The sequence below is a fragment of the Saccharomyces cerevisiae genome, chromosome VIII (assembly GCF_000146045.2).
Source record: "Saccharomyces cerevisiae S288C chromosome VIII, complete sequence".
NCBI classification, from domain to species: Eukaryota; Fungi; Ascomycota; class Saccharomycetes; order Saccharomycetales; family Saccharomycetaceae; genus Saccharomyces; species Saccharomyces cerevisiae.
In genome coordinates, this window is record NC_001140.6 from 407,103 (window position 1) to 429,302 (window position 22,200).

Below are 22,200 nucleotides of genomic sequence, written 5' to 3' on the forward strand. Positions count from 1 at the left end.
ATGCATGAACACAAAGCGGAGCTACGGCTAATAACCGTTGCACTTAACGAAGCATCCACCGATTCCCCCTCTTTTAGAGCTTCTGTCAATTATTTCCATACCAGAATGGAATCTCTGAGTAGTTGGATGCACAGTACTGTGGATTATGTAGAAAATACGTACAAGCCTTCGTTCCAAGACTTCCAAAGAATAAAGGAAACACTATTTTCACAGCTGCTCCCTTCTCCTATATTACTCTCCAATGGATTTGTCAGTAACCAGCCATATACTCCCTTGCTTGTAAGAGACTTTACTAGAGATGTCAGTGACCTTTCAAATACGGTTATGAAAATAATTTTAGGTGATGAAAACTCACAATACACTGCGGCATTGTCTGCTTTGAGCTCTGATGCTATTAACCCTTACTTCAACAAGAGAAAAACTTTTGAATACTACCAAAGGAAGTATGATTCGTTTTTAACTGACTTTTTAGCGGCCACTAATGATGGCAATACTTTAATTCCACAAAATCTGCAAAATGAAACATTCAAATTAGTCGATATTAAACACAAATATATAGAAGCTTCCTTGGATTTGACTGAGGCTATTTCGTTAATGAAAGTTAATTTGGATAAATTCCTGATAGAGACAATAGACATTGTGCGCAAAAATAACGTTATTACTACCAAGGACACCAAGGACGTTATCGACATTACTCCCGAACTTACGGAAACATTAAAGGATTGGACCGATTGGATAGAAAGTAACCTTCAGACTTTACAAGCATTGTCATCCAAGCTATCTGAAGCTAAGTATGCCATTCTGAAGCTCAGCTTGGCAAGAATGAAGCCATCTCGCCTGATACAAGACTATGATTTGAAAAGCATACAAAATTTGAAGTTTAACCTTCCAAAATCGATAAGTAACGGAAATAATTCTGAGGAAAAAGGGCTATCGGGTTGGTTGTACATGAAAACTACAGTTGGTCATGATCCGAAAAGAGTTGTGTGGGTAAGAAGATGGTGCTTTCTACAGAACAATGTTTTTGGAGTTTTTTCACTGTCGCCTAGCAAAACTTATGTCGAAGAAACCGATAAATTCGGTATATTATGGATAACTGTAGAATATCTGCCCAAAGAACCTAGAAATTTTTGTTTCAAATTGAGGATTCAAAATCCAAATTGCAAAACAGAAGAAGAAAATACATACATAGATATCATCCTGCAAGCTGAAAGTATTGACGAGTTAAAATCGTGGATAAACACCTTAACTTCTCACAAAAGAATCGCATTGTCGATAAAGGAGGAAAACGATCCTCGTTATCAATTGGCGAGAAAAAAAATTGAACCTCAATTTTTCGAGTTTGCTTCAAGTAGCTCAACGTCAACAGATAAATTATTAACTTCATTTTCCAGTAAAACTTTGACATTGGTAGAAGAGCTAAAAAAAAATTATATGTCAGAGGATGATATATACTCTATCATTGATAATAAGGCATACCATCTGAGAGTAATTTCTACACCGATAGCCACGCAGTTGACTCATTTGGCTTTATTCTCTACATTTCTATCTGTATCAAATTATTATCCGTGTGCTACCCAGGCAAACACCTGGGGTACGGCAAATTGGAATGATTTGTCCTATTTAGTCAATCCACTCAAAGGAAGTTCAGTACACAAGCCAGCCACAGTATCGAATTCTTCCAGGTTTTCCGTTAGCTACCCCGACTATTATCCATACAGCCTGAAAGTCGATGATATACAATTTAGATCAATTTTCTTTTCAGTGAATCATGATTTTTTACAAGTCCCAAAAGAACTTGTTCTTTTAAGATATTCATCGGTGTGGTGCCCGAACAATAAACAAAAATTTGCATCTATGGCTTTTGTTACCCTTAACCACATTTATGTCTATTTAAATATTTCAGGCTTTTCATATTTGAGAAGAATAGATTTACTAGATATCGACTCAATCGAATATGATAAAAGCCCAAAACATGTTTCTTCAAGAATGCTGCACATGCAAAGAGGCGATGGACTCAGGTTTAATATGTCCGTCTTTTTTACAGATCGAAGAGCAGTTGCCTCAAAGTTACAATTTCTGATAGAAAATAAGGCAATGCATATCCCAAAGGGCGAAAAAGAGGTTTTAGAAATTTTCCAGGAATTAGACGAAGAGATTGAGAACGAAAAAAAAATCATCAAAGATAATTTGTCAGAATCAGAACATTATTCAAAAGATTATGATTATCTATTGAAGAGCACGTATGACCATCATTTTGAGAATACTAACGAAACGCCTATGGAATTAATGAGCAGGAAACTCCGTTTAGAAAGGGAAGCCTGGTGCTACTTTCAAGACAATTTTAAAGTCGGAAGCAAGACGCTATTCCACGTTCTTTTTGGAGACAAATCTCAAGTTTTTCCAAGTTCACTATTTCTTTGTAAGAAGGGCAGTAACTTGAATAACAATTCATACTGGGAGCGCATTAGGCGCGCGAAAGAAGATGCAAGTTGTCAATTTGAACTTTGCCGTAAGTTACAGTTTCAACTGAATCGAACTTCTAATTTTATCAAAGATCTATTATGGTTGAAGGATGACAATGACAACTTCAAATTAGTTCTTCAGCAGCGTGTGACAAAAATAAAACAAGGTTATTATTTTGAGGTGGAAGAAGGTCCCATTATTGTGAAATTTCCGCTATGCCATCCCTTACTCCTTCGTGTGAGGTTCATAATTGCAGAATGTATCACCTCTCAAGGAGAGTCCCTCAAAAAATGTGACCTGGCAATACTATATGACTTCAACTATGTTGAATCTATTGATAAGTTGAATACCAAAGTTGAAAAACTATGGCTTTTTGAAAGAATACACCTCAACTGGGCATTGAGATATTGTAAACTTGAACATTCTGAAATTAACAGAAAGACGAGGGAATATCTAAAAAAATTCAACGATAGAGAAAAAATGAGTGATGTTATTAAATTGTGTGGATTCCTTGGTGTTTTACCAAAGGAAAGAATAGAAAACGATGAAAAGGCCGGCGATTTCATGCAACCTGTATATATCAATTATGATTTTCTGTCTCTTTCAAAAATTTTTACAAAATTGACCGTGTTTTATTTAAGCAGTGTCATCATTAAGACCATGAAAGTTTTACTGGCAATGGTAATGGTTATCTTCAAATGTTTTTCAAAAGTTAACAAAACTTTATACTATTGTCTTTTGATATCTGCGGTAACCAATTTGTTCTTTGTTGGTAAATCTATTCATTCATATTTCTCCGTAAAGTCAGCCGAAACCCTATTTCAGAACTATGCCAATGGTGATCAGCGAGGACTTCAAATCATGCATCGGTCTTTGACAGTGCCTGATTTGAACCTACTTACAAGAAAAATGATGGATAATGACCAGGAAAATCCAGTATTCAAGAGATTTGACGAAGACAAAAATGCATACCAGTACAAAGGAACAAGGCAAGAAATTGCAATTAAACGAAACCAAGTGCTGACGGAATTAAAAATTCTACAAAATACGGAAAAGGAACTCGTACAGGGAAGTTACAGAAAATTCATAATAACAGAAAGAGACAAATGCATCACCACTCAGAATGAAATCTTTGATTTATGGATAAACGATACCAAACTACAAGATTATTGTATGGCATGTTTTGCAGAGTACAACAGATTATCTGCCATTCCAGTCTGAATAGTGCCCCAGAATGTCTACTCTTCAATAATCAGAAGGACCCCGTCTTGTCTAATAGAATGGGTGAACTTTTTTTATTTCTTGGCTCATGATTATATTGTAAAATACATAGCATTTTATATAATTGTGGTGCTAACCCTAAGTACTTTTTTTTTTCGCCCTTTCCGGGTTTCTTTTTTTCACCTTTTCGTTTTTCTAGAATTTCGCAAAGTATATAAGAGACCATAAACAGTTGGAGAAAAATATCACAAATTTATCAGCCCAATTTATGGCAGCTTAAAAATGTCTAGGTCGATGCTTTCAACGATATCTTTATCAGGTGATTCTTACGCGCCAGGTGGATAGAGGAAATTTGCGACAGTAGGTTTACTGTCCTGGTTTCCTTGTACACTTGTGATACTCATTTTTTGTCTGCCAATAATATAGTCCTGTTTATTTGTTATATGATGATAACCTTCTCAGCTCACTCAGATCTTTTGATATGATTGATAAAAATTTCCTATCCAACATTCATCAATTTATCTGACCAAACAATAAACTTAGTACTATATAGTCTCGCAGGCAATTCTCTTGAATAATTTCAACTTTTATATCTTACATGAAACTTAAACACGATACATGTATCCAGTTTTCATCTCGATCTGGTTCGCTGTGAAATTTTACTATAACACTGTTTTTGAAGTAGGATTTTTGCCAATAAGACATTTCATAGTTCGTGTACAGGCCGTGATATTCATCTAATTTGTTCAACCACTTGAAGCCCCATAACTTTGTTTTATGGTTAACTATTCTGGAGGAGTCATCGAAAATTTCCTCTTCTATAGCATCCTGAACTTTTAAGCGGTTATATTCATATACTTCACTGAATCCCTTTTTTTCTAGTATATTGATCAAATCAGATAATAGCTCGATTCCGTGAATAACATATTTCAATGATTTGTTCTTTTTTGAAATGGCAATTTTTCGCAGCTTGTTTAACCTGCCCAAGGATTCCAGTACTGTTTCATTCTCATCAACAAGAAAAAATTTCAAAAGATTTAATGCTTCGTGGACCATATAATGTCTCGAATTCTGCGTTTTGACACTTTGTTCCTTTTCTAAGCGATTTACCTCCTCTGTATTTATGACATCATTCATCCATTCCTCATTATCTTGTTGATCATTTTCTGTGGCGTTTTCTGTCTTAATATAATTCCCATCTTTATCGAATACCCCATGTTTTATTTCGTCATCTATATTAAATGGCTCTATATTCACACCTTTTTCTACCTTGCTCTCTGAATTACCGATCTGATAATCTAAGTCGGCTAAGTTTTCTTTCTTGAACTCTGCAATATCCAAAAGCTGAATTTTCGATTTCTTTCGCTTTCTATGGTCTTCGACGTGATCTTCATTTTTTTCATAGGATTTTTCATCCATTTCTTTCCCACTATTTTCATTATCTGTAGAATCTTCAACGCTAGAATCAGAATCAGAATCATATTCTGCCCTGCTTAGCTCTTCATCTTCATATATCGTACTTTGATTATGTAACTCATCGCTAAGCTTTTCGTCGTGTTCACGTCGATCACTATTTCTTTTCAGTTTTGAGCTGTTCGGGTATTGCGTATATTTCATATCCTTCTACAAACAATATGGTGCACTTGAGTGTTTTTATCAAAGTTTTCCCTTGTTCTTTAAAAGGCAGCTTAGCATGGTCATTCCAATTTGTTCGGATGCGCTTCTTTTAATCTAGTCAGAGAAACTTACCCATTAAGTAATTAAAATCGATTATTAGGGCATAAATGGAAGAAAAGGAGACTATGTTGGTAGAATGTAAAGGAAGGGACCCTCATTCACAAACAAGGCAGGGACTTTTATGTTACTACTGAATGTTCATGGTGATGAGTGATAATGTCCTTTAGCTAATAGAGTAAGCCACACTTATTCAAAGGTCAATTTGGAGTAGGCTTACAAATGTAGTCTTTTCTTTCATAAACCAGTAGTGTTAAACTTTATGTTTCTTCAACTTTGACGCACAATATTTGGCGGCTATTTTCCGCTATACCAAATAAAATATATCTTTTGTATAAGAAAACAAACTGCTGAAGAAAAGAACATACAGCAACTTGGACAACATGTCCATCGAGGAGGAAGATACAAATAAGATCACATGTACGCAAGACTTTCTTCACCAATACTTTGTAACTGAAAGGGTTAGCATTCAATTTGGGTTAAATAACAAGACCGTAAAAAGGATAAATAAAGATGAATTTGATAAGGCAGTAAATTGTATCATGTCATGGACAAACTATCCTAAGCCTGGGTTAAAACGAACAGCTTCAACGTACCTCTTAAGCAATTCCTTTAAGAAATCTGCAACAGTATCTCTTCCGTTTATCTTAGGCGACCCAGTATGCATGCCGAAGAGGGTGGAAAGCAATAATAATGATACCTGTCTTCTGTATAGTGACACATTATATGACGATCCTTTAATACAGAGGAATGATCAAGCAGGAGATGAAATAGAGGATGAATTTAGCTTTACATTGCTACGAAGTGAAGTAAATGAAATCAGACCCATATCTTCGTCCAGCACCGCCCAAATACTGCAATCGGACTATTCTGCGCTGATGTATGAGAGACAGGCTTCAAATGGGAGCATATTTCAGTTTAGTAGTCCCTGAGATTTAGTTTGATATCGTTAGCATAAGCTATTTGTCACGTTACTATTTCTCTCCTTCATTTATTCTTCCATGATATATAAATTTTTGTCAAGAGTACAGTTATTATTATATTATATCATTATTATAATTGTTATGATTACTATTAATATTATTAATGTTTATTATCAATGTTTATTATTATTATTGTTATTACACATGAAAAGTGAAATTTCATTACGCATATTGTCTTTTATAGTAGATCGCTGTCAGCATCTTCATTAACTTGTTTGGTGTTATTTTCCAAATTCAATAATCTCTTTTTCAACTCTAACACTTCACTTTTCAAGTCATCTCTTTCTTGATTAGTGATGAAGAGTTCCGCTTTCAGATCATTTATTTTGATGTTGAATTGATTTTCTCTTATGCTGTTGCTATTTTTTACATTATTGGAACTCTCCTCGGTGCTTCTGAGACCATTTTCGAAATTTTCACTGCAGACGCCATTTTTGAACTTCAATTCATCTAACTCGTCGATTAACTTTTTATTCAAACTCTTGTACTTCTCTAGCTCTCTTTGTGAAACCATTAGTGCCTTACTTGCACTGTCCATAGAACTGATACTTTCTTTGTAATCATTCTGTATTTTTTTGATTTCATTCTCTTTTACTAATACATCTTGACTTAATGAGCTGTGTTCCATCTTTAAAGCATGGTATTCAGAAGATAGTTTTTCTTTAGATATTGTTAGCTCTTGACTTCTCTCCAGCAAATCGTCCAATCTATTCGTTAGTTTGTTAATCACTACACGGTGGTGACGACTTTGATCACCATAGGGTTCACCGACAGTTTTCTCGCCATTTTCATCCGATACAGATATCAAAGAAGAAGAAGATTCAAGAAACGAAGAGTTGGCTCTGTTTTCTTTCCAATGACTGATCAATGAGCCTAACTGTGACGAGTAATTCGCAACATTATTGATTATATCTTCGTTATGTTGTTTGCTTTCATTTTTCAACCTTTCATTTTCTCTACTCAAATTCTCATGTTCTATCTGTAGTTCTTCAAGTTTTTCTTTGTAATTAGGCTCTAGTTCTAAGGATTTAATTTTTTCGTTCTGAAATTGTATAACTTCATTTAGATTCTCTATGTCTAAGAATTTGCTATTCACCAACTCTTCTAGCTCATTAACTTTATCTTCCAAGGAATGATTATCTGCCTCTAGTATTTCACATTTTGATTGCAGTCTGACGGAATCCAATTCATCTATTTCTTTCGTTGTCCCAGAATTCTTCTGGGATTTTAACTGCCATAGCTCCGTCTCTAATTCCTTTATGTGAGCTCCGGCTTCAAGCGCCTTTTCGTGCGTCAATTCTTTCAAACTTTGCAATTCCGATCTTAATTTCTCAAATAGTGCCCTATCTACGACTTCGGTAGTAGCATCTCTATTTATAGGAACGCTAGCTTCTTCATTTTTCGTATCAGTTGGAACGTCTCCCATTGGGGACACGTTTTTTTCATCACTTGCATCAATAACATGGTTAGCACTATCATGGCCCGCGGTGTCGCTTTTCTTTATTGTAATATCCACAGGCTCGGACAGTTTGTCGATCTCCGTATTATTCTGTGATAATTCTGAAGATTCATTATAATGCTTTATTTTGAACTGATCTTTGGATGGGGAGCTCGCCATTTGAGCCACACCGATTTCGTCGTCTTCGTCAGCAACATTGCCGTCCTCTTCAACCTTGGACATCGAAGATGTGCCTAGTTTGTCCCCGTTTATCTCTTGGTCGAAGGTCGTCGTGGAATCTATTTTTTCATCAGCGTCAGGAAGATGTTTTATTTCCTCTATATTACCATTTTGGGGCGTTTTTATCTCATTACTTGGAAGCGTCTCTAATATTGGGGAGTTATTCTTTATTTGGTTTGCAGGGGTGAGATTATCTCCATAGATTGAAGATGGGATGCGCTGATTTCCAACTGTTGGATCCATAGTTTCAGAAAGATCAGGTTCTTTCTGGATAGTAGGCGTATCAAATGGTTTGTTGGAAGTTATTTTCATAACCGGCGTTTGTGAGCTTTCAGATGGAACATATGGAGTCAAAATGTTAGGCTCAGCAATCAAGTGAGATTCAGAATTTACTGGGTGGCTCTGATTTTGGTGTTCTGTTGACACATTTCGATTGTGTACCTCCCTGTTGAGGCGATCAGCATCTGAAAAATCTTTTGGTGCAGGTGATGGAGCGGAAGCTAGAGGAGCTGCTGAAATTGGTACGTTCATATTTTTAGTTTGATGAGAGGTTGGGGTAACGGGCGTCGCCAGGTCAAGATTACCATTTCTCGGAGTTGGCGTATCAGTTGGAACATCCATTACGCCTGGACAAAGGTCCTTTATGCGGGCCAAGTCTAGCGTATAAACAATTGTACCTCTTTGCATATCAATATCAGAGGTATGCAAGTCGTACTCCTCGACTCTAGCGTAATCAAATTTATCTCCTCCCATAATCAAAATTTTATCATTTTTTAATAATGTTAAAGAATGCCCAGAACGGCCTTGCGGAATTCCAGCCGTAAATACAGGTAATTTAAACCATTTACGCGATTTCAAGTTTAGGAAATACACGGAGTTCAAATAAGCATCATGCTCATCTTTCCCGCCTACAACACACATCAGATCGTTGTAGACTACAGTAGCATGTTCTTGAACTGGAGGAGGCTTTTCACCCGTGGTATCAATGATAAACCAATCATTTATTGCAGGGTCGTACATAAACACATCATTTACTAAACCTTGTAAGGTATCGCCACCAAATACCCATAGTTTAGAATCGTATGATATCATAGTAAAATTGGTAATAGGTGGTGGTGTAAAGGTCCTTGGTTTCAAAAATTCCCAATGAGAGTCCGGTCTTCTAAAAGAAGATAAGTCGTAAACAGCCAAGTCGTTGAAGTAGGTGTCATCAAATTGACCACCAAACACGTACAGTTTTGTTTTCATTTGAGTTGTGGCGATAATCGAAATTTTATGACCGTACCTTCCCAATGGACGTGGTCCCACGGGTGCCGGGACTGTCCATTTATAGGAATTAATATTCAAAAGGTATATGTCATCGTCCATCAAACCTTCCTTATTGACTTTGTGTGTGTCACCGCCAAATACAACAAAGGCATTCCCGCATAATACAGCAGCGTGGCCTACCCTTGGTGGTGGTGTAGCTTCACTTATGTCTATCGTTGTAGTGGAAAATCTGGTGGCATTATCGAAGGCCGTTAATATCCATGTATCGCCGTACACAGATTGGTCATGAAGTCCCCCAATAACATATATCTGGTTCTTGTCTGTAACATATGCTGAAGCAACATGTCTATAACGTGGAAAAGGAGAATTCTGTAACTTGATTCTATTCCATACGGTATATTCTCTCTGTTTTGAAAGCTGCTTATGGAGAGTAGTGGACGGTCCTGAGACATTTCGCTGTTGCGGTGGTACTGCGCTCGGTTGAATCCTTGATTCGGATACCTGTTTTCTGGCAAACATAGGTGGTGAACTAGTTTTATTAACATTAGAATGGTAACCTTGTGAAAATTGACGCCCTTTCTGAGGCGTTTCTTGTTTTGTGAAAAATTTTTCATTTGGAGGAGTTGACAGTGAAGCTTCTCTAGATTGGTCAGAGATAGAAGCATCAGAAGGCGTCTTTCCATGTTTCTTGTGAGTGAATTTCTTGGCGAAGCTGAATCCAGCCATGTTTGAGTTATTTTCTAGGTGCAAATTGAAGCAAACGGGCTCTAACTTTTCCTGAAAAATTACTGTGAATTTGTTAATAAGTGTAAGTATCACAAATCAAGCAAAACAATTACTTTATAGAACGAGCCCTGTTGCTTTTCTATATCTTATTGTTTCGTATTTTAAAGGAATGCTTGCTTGTAGTTTACTATCAACAACCGCGTCGCCAAGTCCCCAGAAGACGTGCCGCGTGATTCCAAAGGTGATGAAGGGTACAAGTTGTAAAGTTCAATATAATAGGTAAGGAAAAAGGCCAATACTAACTGTGCTTTTCTCAATTACCACTACATGGATCCGAGGATAATTAAATCTATCTCCTAGGGCACTGATATGAATAAATTTGACGAGTTTATAGAGTCTAATGAGAAGGATTTGGATGTGGACACCAGTACCCGAAATAGTATAATTTCGATGTCACCTGTGAGGAAAACTGGACGAAAGATTCGTTCTGCTAGTTCCAATGGATATAGGCTAGAACACCATCGTACGTCCAGTGCGGGAAGCATGCATTCGCAAAGACTAATGACGCCTACCAGATTAAATGACCAGGACCATCCCTTACAAGCCAAGCCAGATGCTAGGAGGGTGGTAACTCGTCATTCTTCTGTCTCAGTTCCAAATGCAATGAGCAAGAGAAGATCACTTATTCAACCCATGGTTGTTCCCACTACACCAGAATCTCAAAACAACTTACCTTCAGTAAGTCATTCTGAGGGATCCTATGGAATCCCATTAGAGTCAACCACTGTACTTTCTAGTGAGCAAGCGATGGCCAGCGGACTTCGACGGTCTAGAAATGGGAGTTCGCAGTCGGTTAATAGTATGATAGCGACCACCATACCAACAAATGGGGTCGATGTAAGTGCGCTTCTACAATCTCTCGCTACAAAAGAGTTAGAACTTCTGGAATGCAAACAAAAGATTGAAGATTTGAAAAAGCAAACCCAGCATGAAGAGCAAAACTATACTCGTCGGGCACGTGAACTGCATGAACTCAAGGAGCAAGTGAGTAAACATTTGGATCCCTCTCTAAATACACCTGTTAAAAACCGGGCTTTTTCACCGGTTTACCAGAATATACCTTTGGAATCACGAACTGAAAATGCTGGTAACAGCAGCCTTCCTAGTTCTGTCAGTAAACCAAAGAACATGGGTCATCAAAGTACTAATCAGTCAAGATCTGTGTCTCCGCAAGATATTCAAGAAAGGCGCCAAAGGGACGACTCGTCAGATTCATCCAAACAGTCACTTTGGAGCAAACCATTAGCTCTGTTTAATCAGTTTGATAAAATCATTCAGCATGAAATTGAAAGAACTCTGAATTGGGATGACTCTCTTTCAGGTACGCCTGAGGTACAGGAAGGGACACCGACTAGTAATAGCGAGTCGTCCGCGCAACAGTACGATAATGAAGCACCTGGAGCTCGCCAAAAATCTCCTTCGCAAGGATCAGTCTCCAGGTCGCTTTGGAGCTTTGTTAGCGATGTCAAGGCCGGATTACTCGGTATAGAAGAAGAAAACGATAATGATGTTATTACTGATAACAGATGTGATCCTGTATATAAAAGCGATAGACAGCATGAACAGAAAAAAAGTACACATAAAATTACGAACCGGGGGCAAGCAGAAGATAGTGGCGACGATTCTAGTTTAAACATGAGGAAATTTAAAACGACAACTAAGTTCCAGAAAGACAATGCTGGGAATAATAGTCTCACAGATGAAAGTGGACATCGAACACGAGAAAAAAAAAGTAAAAGAAGTAGTAACAAGCTAAGTTTTATTGGAGAACCCGATAATGATAATTCCTCCGTCAAAAACTCAGTTGAAATGACAGACTTCTAATTCCTTTTTCAAAATGACGTTTATTCTTCACTTGTCACTCTTTTTACGTATAGCTGTGAACGCAGTATGTAATTTAATACTGTTTTCTCTTGAAAGTGGTTAAAAAGTGTTATATATCTGAAATTCATGGTTTAAATTAAAGAAATTTCAAGGCCCGTTAAGCAATTCTGTCTTCAACATCATGGAACTCAAGACCAGCCCAGTTTCCTGAATTCTGAAAACAAAAACCTACGTGTTTTTGAAGGTTTCTTTCTGTACCGTTATCCTTCTTTAAAACTATAGAACCATCACTAATGCTGCCCATCAGCCCCATAAACTTTGAACTGTTTAGTCTTTCTTTTACATCTTTATTGGCACTATTATTATCGCAAAACTCAATTATATCGGAAGCCAAACCTTTCATGGCAGTTTCTTCATCTTCCAGACTCGTACCTGAATTTTCCTCTTCTGTATGGACATCTTCTTCCAAACTACTGGCTTCCAGTTCCGAAAATTCAGCATTAATTAAAGAATCAATGTGGCTGTTGATAGGATGTTCTAAACCTGTTGTCTTGAATATCTGATGGTCAACCACAGGGAAGGAAGCAATGTTAAAGTTTTTCTGTGAATAAAAGCCTAAGGGAAAATCTGTCTGAGATGTCCGTAGCCCGTTGTTTATATTAAGATTCGCGATTTGATTTTCGATGGGCGGTTCAACATTCTTAGGGAAGTTATATCTAAAATCCTTGGCCCAAGAAGTTTCATTGTCATTTAGATTTGGCGCTTCAAATTTGTAACTTTGATCCTCTAAGGTTCTAGGACGAATATTTACGTAGGACCGTGATTGATTCAAATCTTCTGAGTGTTGTAGAAATTTCAGCTCAATTTTATCCTTCAGAATCGGTGGTGAATTCAGTCTGCTCCCGATTTTGTTAAAAGAGAGCGTATTGTCCCTGCCCGTAAAAGGCCCCTTTTCTGTACTACTAATAAATTTATTCACCTCATTCGTTTGGCATCGGTTACTATTCATTGTTTGTATTTTATATCATTTGTCCATTGAAGTTTAGACAAGTATCAAATACCCAGTTTTCGTCTTTTCCCTTATATAGGTCGTCTCGGAAATAACAATATAAACTCCATGGTGCGGCGCTATCGAAATCTTTTGTTGGCGGGAGGAATTGAAGACAGTAAGATGTAAGTATTACATACTATAGGACAAATGCAAAATATGTACAAAATGGCAAAAATTACATAGCTCTTCCTTACAACTATATATAGCTATCCAAAGATGCACTTGAGTACTCCCTTACATACCTGATTATACTAGATATTACATATCAATTAAATTGAGGTTGTTAGCATATTGGTTTCCTAAAACTGGTTGCTGTGTTTGAGACTGTTCCGGTTGTGGTTGCTGTTGTGGATAGAAAGGGAAATTTTGAGGTTGAACTGTCCCAGTTATATTTGTAACAGGGTTGGCTCCTGCAGTTGCAGGCACATAATAACCCTGTTGTGGTTGCTGTTGTTGCTGTTGCTGTTGTTGCTGTTGCTGTTGTTGCTGTTGTTGGAGATGATTCTGAGTGTAGTGAGCCTGAAATTCCATTTTATCAAAACGCTGAGGAATATTCATCGATCCCTGCATGCTAGTAGGGGTTGTCATAACGCTATTGATCGAGCTCAAAGGCATTTTTTGTTGTTGAAATTGTTGTTGATTGTACGTTTGGTTTTGAAAAGGGTTACTTATTATCTGTTGTTGTAGCGGCATATTGGTATTTTGTTCATCAAAGTTTGGTCGTGAAAATGGGTTATTTAAGACATTTTCGTGTGCAGGATTCCCTGTTGCGATCGTCGCGGCGTTGTGCAATGCGAACGGGTTGTTAGAACCAGTTTGTGAATGAGAGACTTGTTGATTAGAAGCGGCAGTTGTATCCTGTGAAACGGAGTATCCTCCAAACCCTGCACCTGTAAATGTGGGTGTTAAATGGTTGTTAATCGAATAGTACCCCGTTTGTTGGGCACTTACGCCAGCATCTTGTACAGGGTTGAAGTTCACTGTGTGTTGGACCGCTGCATATTCAGGAACGTTTAAATTTGCGGGCTCTGTATGAGCGGTTGGTGTATTCATCACCTGTGGCTGAGTTTGAGATACAAATGGGTTATTTGCGATCTGTTGCGTTTGATTAGCCACAGCCATTGGAATGTTAGTATGCATAGAAGAGTCTGTTCCAAACGGGTTGTAAGATTGAGCCGCCGTGACAGTAGTTAGAGCAGGGGAAATCGCTACTTGTTCGTTTTTCAATTGTGCCTCTAGTATCCTTTTTTGTTCCCGGATTTGCTCCAACCTTTCCTGTGCAGTAGATTTGGCTACTACGGCCCCAGCACTTCCTTGAGAACTGTCAACGGGCACAAAAGTGTTGTGCGTCTTATCATCCTCTATCAGATGTTCTTCTAGCGATCTGACCAGTTTGGTAGTGATATGCTTGATGACGGGTATTTTCAAGCCCGCAGTCTTCCCGCTCTTCAAGTACCTGACAACGTGCTCGGTCAAATCAACAAACGTCTTGTACAGGTCTAGAGTTCTCTCTGCATTATGATGAGATAGTTCGAAAAAAGACTCCAGCAGAGTTATGATACCTTCGTTGAGAGCATTATATAGCGCTAGCAGGTCTTGAATAAGCAGCTTGAAACCAAATATGATCAATTCGTTACTCAAATCATATTGTGTATACTTGTTTTTAATCAGGGCTTGTATTTGTACCTCTAGGGACTCCACATGATCTAGTGCTATATTGATAGAGTGTTGCTTGTTTCTGGAGCTTCCGTAATTGCCACTGTTCAGCTTCAGTGTTCGATAGCCGTCTCTCACATAGTCCTTTTTGATTTTACCAAACTCCCTGCATCTCACCTTCAGATAATTATCGTATCTATCAAGTGCCCTCATGTCTCCAGACGCACTGCCATTGGAGCCACGTATGTTTTCAATGTCAAAAAACTCCAGGTTCCTAGAGTAGTACCGCAATGCAACATCTTTGGAACCCTCCCTTATCATCAAATGAACCACCAACAGCGATTTATACACAATAGTCCACGCCGTGTCATTAATTCGGGAATCCAAACCCTTCACGATCTCATAGAAATCCTCTTCATTGCTGGTCCCCAACAGTATCGGATCCAGATACTTCTGTTTGGGCGGGGCTGACTTGATCTTGGTAGCACCTTTTACCAACTTGAAATATGTTGTCATCTCGCCTCAATCGAAATTTATACTCTAGTATCTGCGATATCGAACAGTCCCTTTATATTTACGAGACAGGTTTTGTCCTTCCTCCCCCACCAAAAAGACGCTATAAAATACTAAATATATCTAATATCGCTACTGCTCAATTCACCTAACGAATGATTACCACCAAGCATCAACACCATGTGCATACCATACCGCTAACTAAACTCACCAACGCTGGAAGCCTGAATACCAAGTATCGAACTGAGGCCCCTGTGTTACCAATCCGTAAAAAGTGATGGAACCCGCCGCTCGCTTCCAAGAGTTATCATCATATTCTTCATCATATTCTTCCATACTTAAGGTGGGTAGCGAGGACCCCTCAATTCCCCCACCTCTCTGCCAGGGCGTCATCTTTTTCTACAAAAGCCAGGCTGAGTCACGTCAGTTGCTGACCCTGGGGGCTGCATTGTTTCCTACGAATTACTCATTTGTTTCGTGCGCTTTCCTATTGCGCGCATGACTAGGATGGAAAAAAAAAGAAGAAAAAGAAAAGCGTTGAGTATATAATAAGAAAGAAGAAAAAGTCCGAGAGAAAAGAAGCACAAAGGTTTTTCCTCGAGGAAAACAGTAAAGTTTGATACGCACATCGTTGACATCGCTGACTGCAATAGGAAACTGAAATAGACGGCAAACCATTAGTTCATTCGAAAGAACGTATTGTCGAGAATTATCACTCACTATATCAGAAAATTGACACACGAATTATATAAACGAAGTTATACAGAAAAAGATTAAAGAAAAGAAAAATGTCTACATCATCCGTACGTTTTGCATTTAGGCGGTTCTGGCAAAGTGAGACAGGCCCCAAGACGGTGCATTTCTGGGCTCCTACTTTGAAATGGGGTCTGGTTTTCGCTGGATTCAGCGATATGAAGAGACCGGTGGAAAAAATTTCTGGTGCTCAAAATTTGTCGCTGCTATCTACTGCGCTGATTTGGACTCGTTGGTCCTTTGTCATCAAGCCAAGAAACATCTTGTTGGCTTCTGTCAACTCGTTTCTTTGTCTGACCGCTGGCTATCAATTGGGTAGAATTGCCAACTACAGGATACGGAATGGCGACTCTATATCGCAATTGTGTAGCTATATTCTCAGCGGCGCCGACGAAAGCAAAAAGGAAATTACTACGGGCAGATAAACGCCGAATTTACAACTCGAAACTTTGCTTTGTCAAAGATATGTACGTAAGCATATATATCCGGATTGTATAATATTCATAAAATAGTAAAGTATATTTTCTTTGCGCGGTGTTATAATTTGCTCTTTTGCATTTTTCCGTTTTTTTCTTACCTTTTTATCCCCGACAATGGTAATAGTGGTATATTATATAAAGAGGAAAGGCCTCGAGGATAATAGAAGGCAATGCACCATCAATTGCTTTACCCCTGGTCCGCGACCAAATGGTGACAGTCGGTGTGTTTTCTGAGAGGGCTAGTTTGACCCATCAATTGGGGGAATTCATCGTCAAGAAACAAGATGAGGCGCTGCAAAAGAAGTCAGACTTTAAAGTTTCCGTTAGCGGTGGCTCTTTGATCGATGCTCTGTATGAAAGTTTAGTAGCGGACGAATCACTATCTTCTCGAGTGCAATGGTCTAAATGGCAAATCTACTTCTCTGATGAAAGAATTGTGCCACTGACGGACGCTGACAGCAATTATGGTGCCTTCAAGAGAGCTGTTCTAGATAAATTACCCTCGACTAGTCAGCCAAACGTTTATCCCATGGACGAGTCCTTGATTGGCAGCGATGCTGAATCTAACAACAAAATTGCTGCAGAGTACGAGCGTATCGTACCTCAAGTGCTTGATTTGGTACTGTTGGGCTGTGGTCCTGATGGACACACTTGTTCCTTATTCCCTGGAGAAACACATAGGTACTTGCTGAACGAAACAACCAAAAGAGTTGCTTGGTGCCACGATTCTCCCAAGCCTCCAAGTGACAGAATCACCTTCACTCTGCCTGTGTTGAAAGACGCCAAAGCCCTGTGTTTTGTGGCTGAGGGCAGTTCCAAACAAAATATAATGCATGAGATCTTTGACTTGAAAAACGATCAATTGCCAACCGCATTGGTTAACAAATTATTTGGTGAAAAAACATCCTGGTTCGTTAATGAGGAAGCTTTTGGAAAAGTTCAAACGAAAACTTTTTAGAAAAGACACACATGCGAGCTTTCGAACCTCAGATGCTAATATTACGTGTTATATATACCAAACTTTATAAAATGACATAGATATTTTATGCTGTGATAGCTTTCCTGTTATGGAGAAGCTCTTCTTATTCCCCCTGTCAACTTTCATACTCTTGTAGAATTTCCTTTATGATAGGTTTATCGCTTACGAATTTAGACTTTGATGTGATGGGTTTGGCACCTGTTCTTTTTCCACAACCTTTGCGTGCCTCATCAATAGCGTTTGATCTGTCGGGAAATTTGTATTTGTAGAGTGCATCCTTGCACATTGTATAGACCCAATTACGCTCTTCTAACAGGTTCACGAACGATTTTATTTCAGGAACAGAGCCGATTGTACTTTTTGAACCTATAATGATCAGCTTGGATTTGGCCCTTGTCATGGCAACATTGACTCTTCTTAGCTCTTTCAGCAGCGCTCCTCCATTTAATTGAGAATTTCTTCTAACCATGGAAATAATAATGCACTTTTTGTCACGACCTTGAAACTGATCAGCAGTCAAGATCTCTAGCCCGTCATACACATTTTTGTTGAATATCTTCTTCAGTAATCTTAACTGTGCTCTGTATAACGTCATTACACCAATATCTTCGCATGGTACGCCGCTCAATAACATTCCTTCCACACATTGTAGAGTCAATTCTGCCTCCCCGTGATTCGTAATGTTATCCTTTTCGCTTTGTTCGATAATATCCGGGCAGTTATCGTAATTTAAAAATACCACTTTTCTTGTAGGCTCTAGTATATCCTCAAGCCACTGCTTAGAGTTAGCCGATTCATTCCTATAGCGCGACAAGGCCTCAGGCATTGGTAACTCTAAAGATTGAGCAAAAACTTCGTTATTCCCGCATTTTAATTTATTATCATAAATTAGGAAATTAGACAAAGTTACAATATCGCCGCACATACGGTACTGTAAAGTCAGTTCTGCAACGCTTTCCGGATGCTTTTCACAGAAAGTCTTGAACAGTGACTCTTCTAACCCACCTAATCGAGCTGCGTCATTTTTAACTAATGGCGGTAGCTGGTAATGATCTCCTACCATAATAAACCTATTTCCATACCGCAGAGGTCCCAAAGCGACAGGCATTGAAATTTGACTTGCCTCGTCCAAAATCACATAATCAAAATCCTTTTCATTTAGTGTAAATAGTATATCGTTAATTCCTAAGCAGGTGGTAGCAACAACAGAGGTGCTGTTAATTTTGGACAAATAATCGTTATAACTTTTCACTGACGCGTAATTCGGGACATATTTTTGCGTGTCAGGATGGACCTTATGTTTCATTCCCAATCTCATTATGCTAATGTTGGTGTTCCTCAATTTTATTAAAATATTATCCACTGCTGAATGTGTGTATGATGTCAAAAGCACGCGTTTCCCCTCGGAAACGAGAATTTTAATAATTTCTGCGATAACAGTAGTCTTACCAGTCCCTGGCATTCCCAATATCAATGCATAATCTTCGGCCCTCATTACTTTGTCTATTGCTTCTTTTTGATTCAAGTTCAATGTTGTATCCTTTGAAAGCTTATACGGAATGACGGGATCATCATTTGCATCTCTAAACTTAGGTGCTCTATTATCAACTAAAAGTGATCGCAGTATTTCATTACCTCCATCAGATCTCTTTGTCTTCCGACATAATTTACTCCTTTCGTCAACAATATCCACGCCAGGTGAAACAGCTGGTAAAAACAAGCTTAAAAGATTAAATCGCGCTAAAGACAAACTCTGTTGGATATCATTTTTGTCGATTCTATATGTGACCAAATTTTGGGTAGCTATGAGACTGGATTGTTCTAGCTCTGATTCGACCACACTTTGGATGGTAGTGACTCCTTTTTCCTTATCTAGAAGCCTATTGTTTAATAACTTTCGTTTTACGGAGATACCAATTTTAGCGGGATTTATAAATTGTACACGACCTTGGCACAAGCAAAAATGACCCTCCTCATCACTAATAATAACAAAGTCATTAGCAGCAATTTGAGATGATAACATCGACTGCGAGTTATTATCATTTCTACGTCTTGAGAAGCAATATATATACGCTCCCTCTGTTTTTTCATGTTCAACCACCTCTGACACAACCAAGCCAGAAAGGCACCTTCCACTTCTGGATTCTCTTGTGGAACCATCCAATAAGAAAAGTTCTTTATTTACACATGTTATACTTGACTCCTCCTTAGTTATTAGATCATTATATTTTGTAAAAAACTCTTTGTAGTTGGCGAGATTTTGCGACAAATGGTTTGTCAAAATTTCAAACTCACCTTCTACCAGGCCACTTTCTTCTGGTGTCCCGTCCTCTAGTAGCTTATTCAACACCATGCATGATTCTTTGATGAAACATGAATCACAAGATGAATCGCGCAGTAAGGGTGGTAATTCAAACCTTGATTGAGCCTGTCCGAAAACCTCTTGGAGTTGATGCTTAAAATTCATACTCATTCTATTTCGGGACATGAGAATATGTTTAATGGAGTGCAGAACAGAAGGGAACTTTGTCATATTTTTATCCCTCGTAAAATAAAGAAGAAAAAACTCTATCGGTATCTCATAGCGATCATTTAACAGAAGTGTATAAATAAGGCCTTGAACCTCGTATGAAACGCTTCTGGATTTTCCAGTTTTCACTTCTAAAGGAACGATGTGTTTTTTATTGTTTTCAACATTAGCTTCAACAGTTGCATCTAGGAACCCTTTAAGACCATATATTGGAGACCAAATGTTTTCTTCAATATCAATCACATTGGATATAGAAATTGGCTGTGTTCTTCTTGTTCCGGAAATTGATGTGTAGCAACCATAGTTACTTTTCGAAACAAATTTATTGACGAAGTACAAAATGTTTTCAGCATGTTCTTTCATAACTAATTCTTTAACGTACTGGATTTCTTCATTACAAATGATAATTGAAAAAGAATAAGTTTCTAACAAAGAATCCAGCTTTTGTATTATGATTTCCATAGAAATTTTATTATGCGAGAGCTTGTATTTGATTGAGTCTTGCAATAACTCGTGTACGATATTGCCTAAAGTCATGACAAGGCTTGGTTCTCCGCGGGGATCTTGAAATTGCATTTGCAGAATTGAACGTCTTAAACAACCTACTGAACTTCCGACTGATGTTGCCGAAAATAATACATCAGGGTTTAGCACCAACAGGTTGTCGTTAGCCAGTTGAGTTTTAGGGTTTTTGTCGTCAGAAAGAAGCCGTTTGTTTTCAATATTTTTCCCTTCTATAATATGTATTACATCCCCAACCTCAAATTCCAAATATACCCAAGGATGTCGAACGACAACAGAACTTTGTTCGCCTTTGCCGTCTATACACTCTAGTATTTTTTGCGTTCCAATTTTTGGCAATTCAACACTACGTAAGCTTACTATTACTAATCGTACTACGCCGTCTCTTGGAGCACCAGACTTAGCTCTGAGAGCATATGCGGATAAAGTGGAATCAGTAGCAATTCTCAAATCGTCAGAGACCATTTTCTCCACTTTGTCTAAATCTTGTTCAATAGTGTTAGGTTCCACTTGTGTTTGAGTTTCGTTCAATAGTTCAATTAGTGAATCGTCTGAAAATTCGTCTGAAGAATTGTATTCTATTTTTTCATTTTTTTTAATTCTTTGGCAATTACTGTCTTCTTCATTCTCATAAAATGCATTGCCTGTTTTGGCTTGATTGTCTACATTTTCATGATCTTCAATTTCTCCTCTCGATTTTGTGTTATCATTCTTCCCACAACTTTCCTGGGCTCCACTTTTTTGATTGGTGTTGCCTTGAATTGTTATCTGACTCTCACTCTTGCGTTTCTCAACATACTTTTGAGTTAAAATATCTATCAAAGAGTCATCGCCATCGTTGCTATCTCCTGTTGAATCCATTTTATCTACTTCTTCTGCATTCACCTCTGCTTTTTTTTCAACGTTGGGTGCCTTGATGGGTGAAGATGGCAAATCGCTGAATTTCGTTATCGTCGGTTTTATAGTTAAATCGCCCTCTATATCATCGAGAATATCATCTATATTACGGAGAGACTCCCTGGTAGATATTTCTGCTGGTTTAGGACGCACTTGCTCATTTCCATTTTCTTGAATGAGTTGATTTACGTCAGCGTTGGGTACTTGGATATTTGTGAAACTAAGAACAGTTTTCAGTCGATTAGGGACTATAGGTGTAGAAGAGGGATTTTGGACATCTTCGTAGTCATCAGAGTATTCGGCAGCGCTTGTTGTTTTGTCGGACATATCTCGTTGTAAAGGTGAATATTTCCATATTACTTCTTCCATGGGGCCGTCCTCGTCTTGAGTGAAATCGTGATGCCTACTCAAATTAGACATTTCCCGTTTCGGTTTAACTTGTGAATTTGGTAATTGCTTTACGCTCTTGCTAACTGCTTTGTTTATATCTTTTGTTCTTGATGTATTTCGTACTTGTGAAACGGCTATTGACTTTAGGACACTTGCATTGGATACCTTGGTGTTCTTCCCATTTAAGTTATTTATAGGAGCAAAAGCATACTTTTTTTTCCTCTTAGTTTGCTTAGATAATATCGCCTTTGAATCATTTTGTATTATTTCTTTTTCCTCTGTCTTCTTCGCAGGTGAAACAGATATACTCGCAGACCTCTTGTTCTTCTGTGGCGTTCCGGGCATCCTGACGATCTCTTCAATTGTCAGTGTTTGCTTGCACAAAATGAGTACTCACTTGAGTATGTTTTCTCCCAATTTTGTTTTGAGGCTGCCGTAATGATTGTAACTTTATCTTCAAAAATGTAAC

At 38.1% G+C, this 22,200-nt stretch overlaps 10 protein-coding genes and 1 non-coding gene across 11 annotated transcripts; 6 read left to right on the top strand and 5 right to left on the bottom strand.

Moving 5' to 3' along the window:
* LAM1 (Lam1p) lies at nt 1-3,687 on the top strand (the record flags this gene model as incomplete). The annotated part of the gene is made up of 1 exon (NM_001179286.1): nt 1-3,687. The coding sequence occupies one exon, from the start codon at nt 1-3 to the stop codon at nt 3,685-3,687; it is 3,687 nt and encodes a 1,228-aa protein (NP_012025.1).
* A 438-nt stretch (nt 3,688-4,125) lies between these two features.
* SNR71 lies at nt 4,126-4,215 on the top strand. Its single transcript, NR_132189.1, has one exon. It is a non-coding gene; the product is annotated as an SNR71 (small nucleolar RNA).
* A 66-nt stretch (nt 4,216-4,281) lies between these two features.
* LIN1 (U5 snRNP complex subunit LIN1) lies at nt 4,282-5,304 on the bottom strand (the record flags this gene model as incomplete). The annotated part of the gene is made up of 1 exon (NM_001179287.1): nt 4,282-5,304. One exon carries the CDS (start codon nt 5,302-5,304, stop codon nt 4,282-4,284), a length of 1,023 nt encoding a protein of 340 aa, NP_012026.1.
* A 500-nt stretch (nt 5,305-5,804) lies between these two features.
* Nucleotides 5,805-6,353, top strand: REC104 (Rec104p; the record flags this gene model as incomplete). Its single annotated transcript, NM_001179288.1, has 1 exon — nt 5,805-6,353. One exon carries the CDS (start codon nt 5,805-5,807, stop codon nt 6,351-6,353), a length of 549 nt encoding a protein of 182 aa, NP_012027.1.
* A 229-nt stretch (nt 6,354-6,582) lies between these two features.
* Nucleotides 6,583-10,077, bottom strand: KEL1 (Kel1p; the record flags this gene model as incomplete). The annotated part of the gene is made up of 1 exon (NM_001179289.1): nt 6,583-10,077. One exon carries the CDS (start codon nt 10,075-10,077, stop codon nt 6,583-6,585), a length of 3,495 nt encoding a protein of 1,164 aa, NP_012028.1.
* Nucleotides 10,078-10,446: 369 nt separating this feature from the next.
* TDA11 (Tda11p) lies at nt 10,447-11,961 on the top strand (the record flags this gene model as incomplete). Its single annotated transcript, NM_001179290.1, has 1 exon — nt 10,447-11,961. One exon carries the CDS (start codon nt 10,447-10,449, stop codon nt 11,959-11,961), a length of 1,515 nt encoding a protein of 504 aa, NP_012029.1.
* A 157-nt stretch (nt 11,962-12,118) lies between these two features.
* Nucleotides 12,119-12,970, bottom strand: PEX18 (Pex18p; the record flags this gene model as incomplete). The annotated part of the gene is made up of 1 exon (NM_001179291.1): nt 12,119-12,970. One exon carries the CDS (start codon nt 12,968-12,970, stop codon nt 12,119-12,121), a length of 852 nt encoding a protein of 283 aa, NP_012030.1.
* A 300-nt stretch (nt 12,971-13,270) lies between these two features.
* Nucleotides 13,271-15,184, bottom strand: YAP1801 (Yap1801p; the record flags this gene model as incomplete). Its single annotated transcript, NM_001179292.1, has 1 exon — nt 13,271-15,184. One exon carries the CDS (start codon nt 15,182-15,184, stop codon nt 13,271-13,273), a length of 1,914 nt encoding a protein of 637 aa, NP_012031.1.
* Nucleotides 15,185-15,969: 785 nt separating this feature from the next.
* On the top strand, nt 15,970-16,359 carry MPC2 (mitochondrial pyruvate carrier; the record flags this gene model as incomplete). The annotated part of the gene is made up of 1 exon (NM_001179293.1): nt 15,970-16,359. One exon carries the CDS (start codon nt 15,970-15,972, stop codon nt 16,357-16,359), a length of 390 nt encoding a protein of 129 aa, NP_012032.1.
* Nucleotides 16,360-16,621: 262 nt separating this feature from the next.
* On the top strand, nt 16,622-17,371 carry SOL3 (6-phosphogluconolactonase SOL3; the record flags this gene model as incomplete). Its single annotated transcript, NM_001179294.1, has 1 exon — nt 16,622-17,371. One exon carries the CDS (start codon nt 16,622-16,624, stop codon nt 17,369-17,371), a length of 750 nt encoding a protein of 249 aa, NP_012033.2.
* Nucleotides 17,372-17,507: 136 nt separating this feature from the next.
* On the bottom strand, nt 17,508-22,076 carry DNA2 (bifunctional ATP-dependent DNA helicase/ssDNA endodeoxyribonuclease DNA2; the record flags this gene model as incomplete). Its single annotated transcript, NM_001179295.1, has 1 exon — nt 17,508-22,076. One exon carries the CDS (start codon nt 22,074-22,076, stop codon nt 17,508-17,510), a length of 4,569 nt encoding a protein of 1,522 aa, NP_012034.1.
* Between the last annotated feature and the right edge of the window lie 124 nt (nt 22,077-22,200).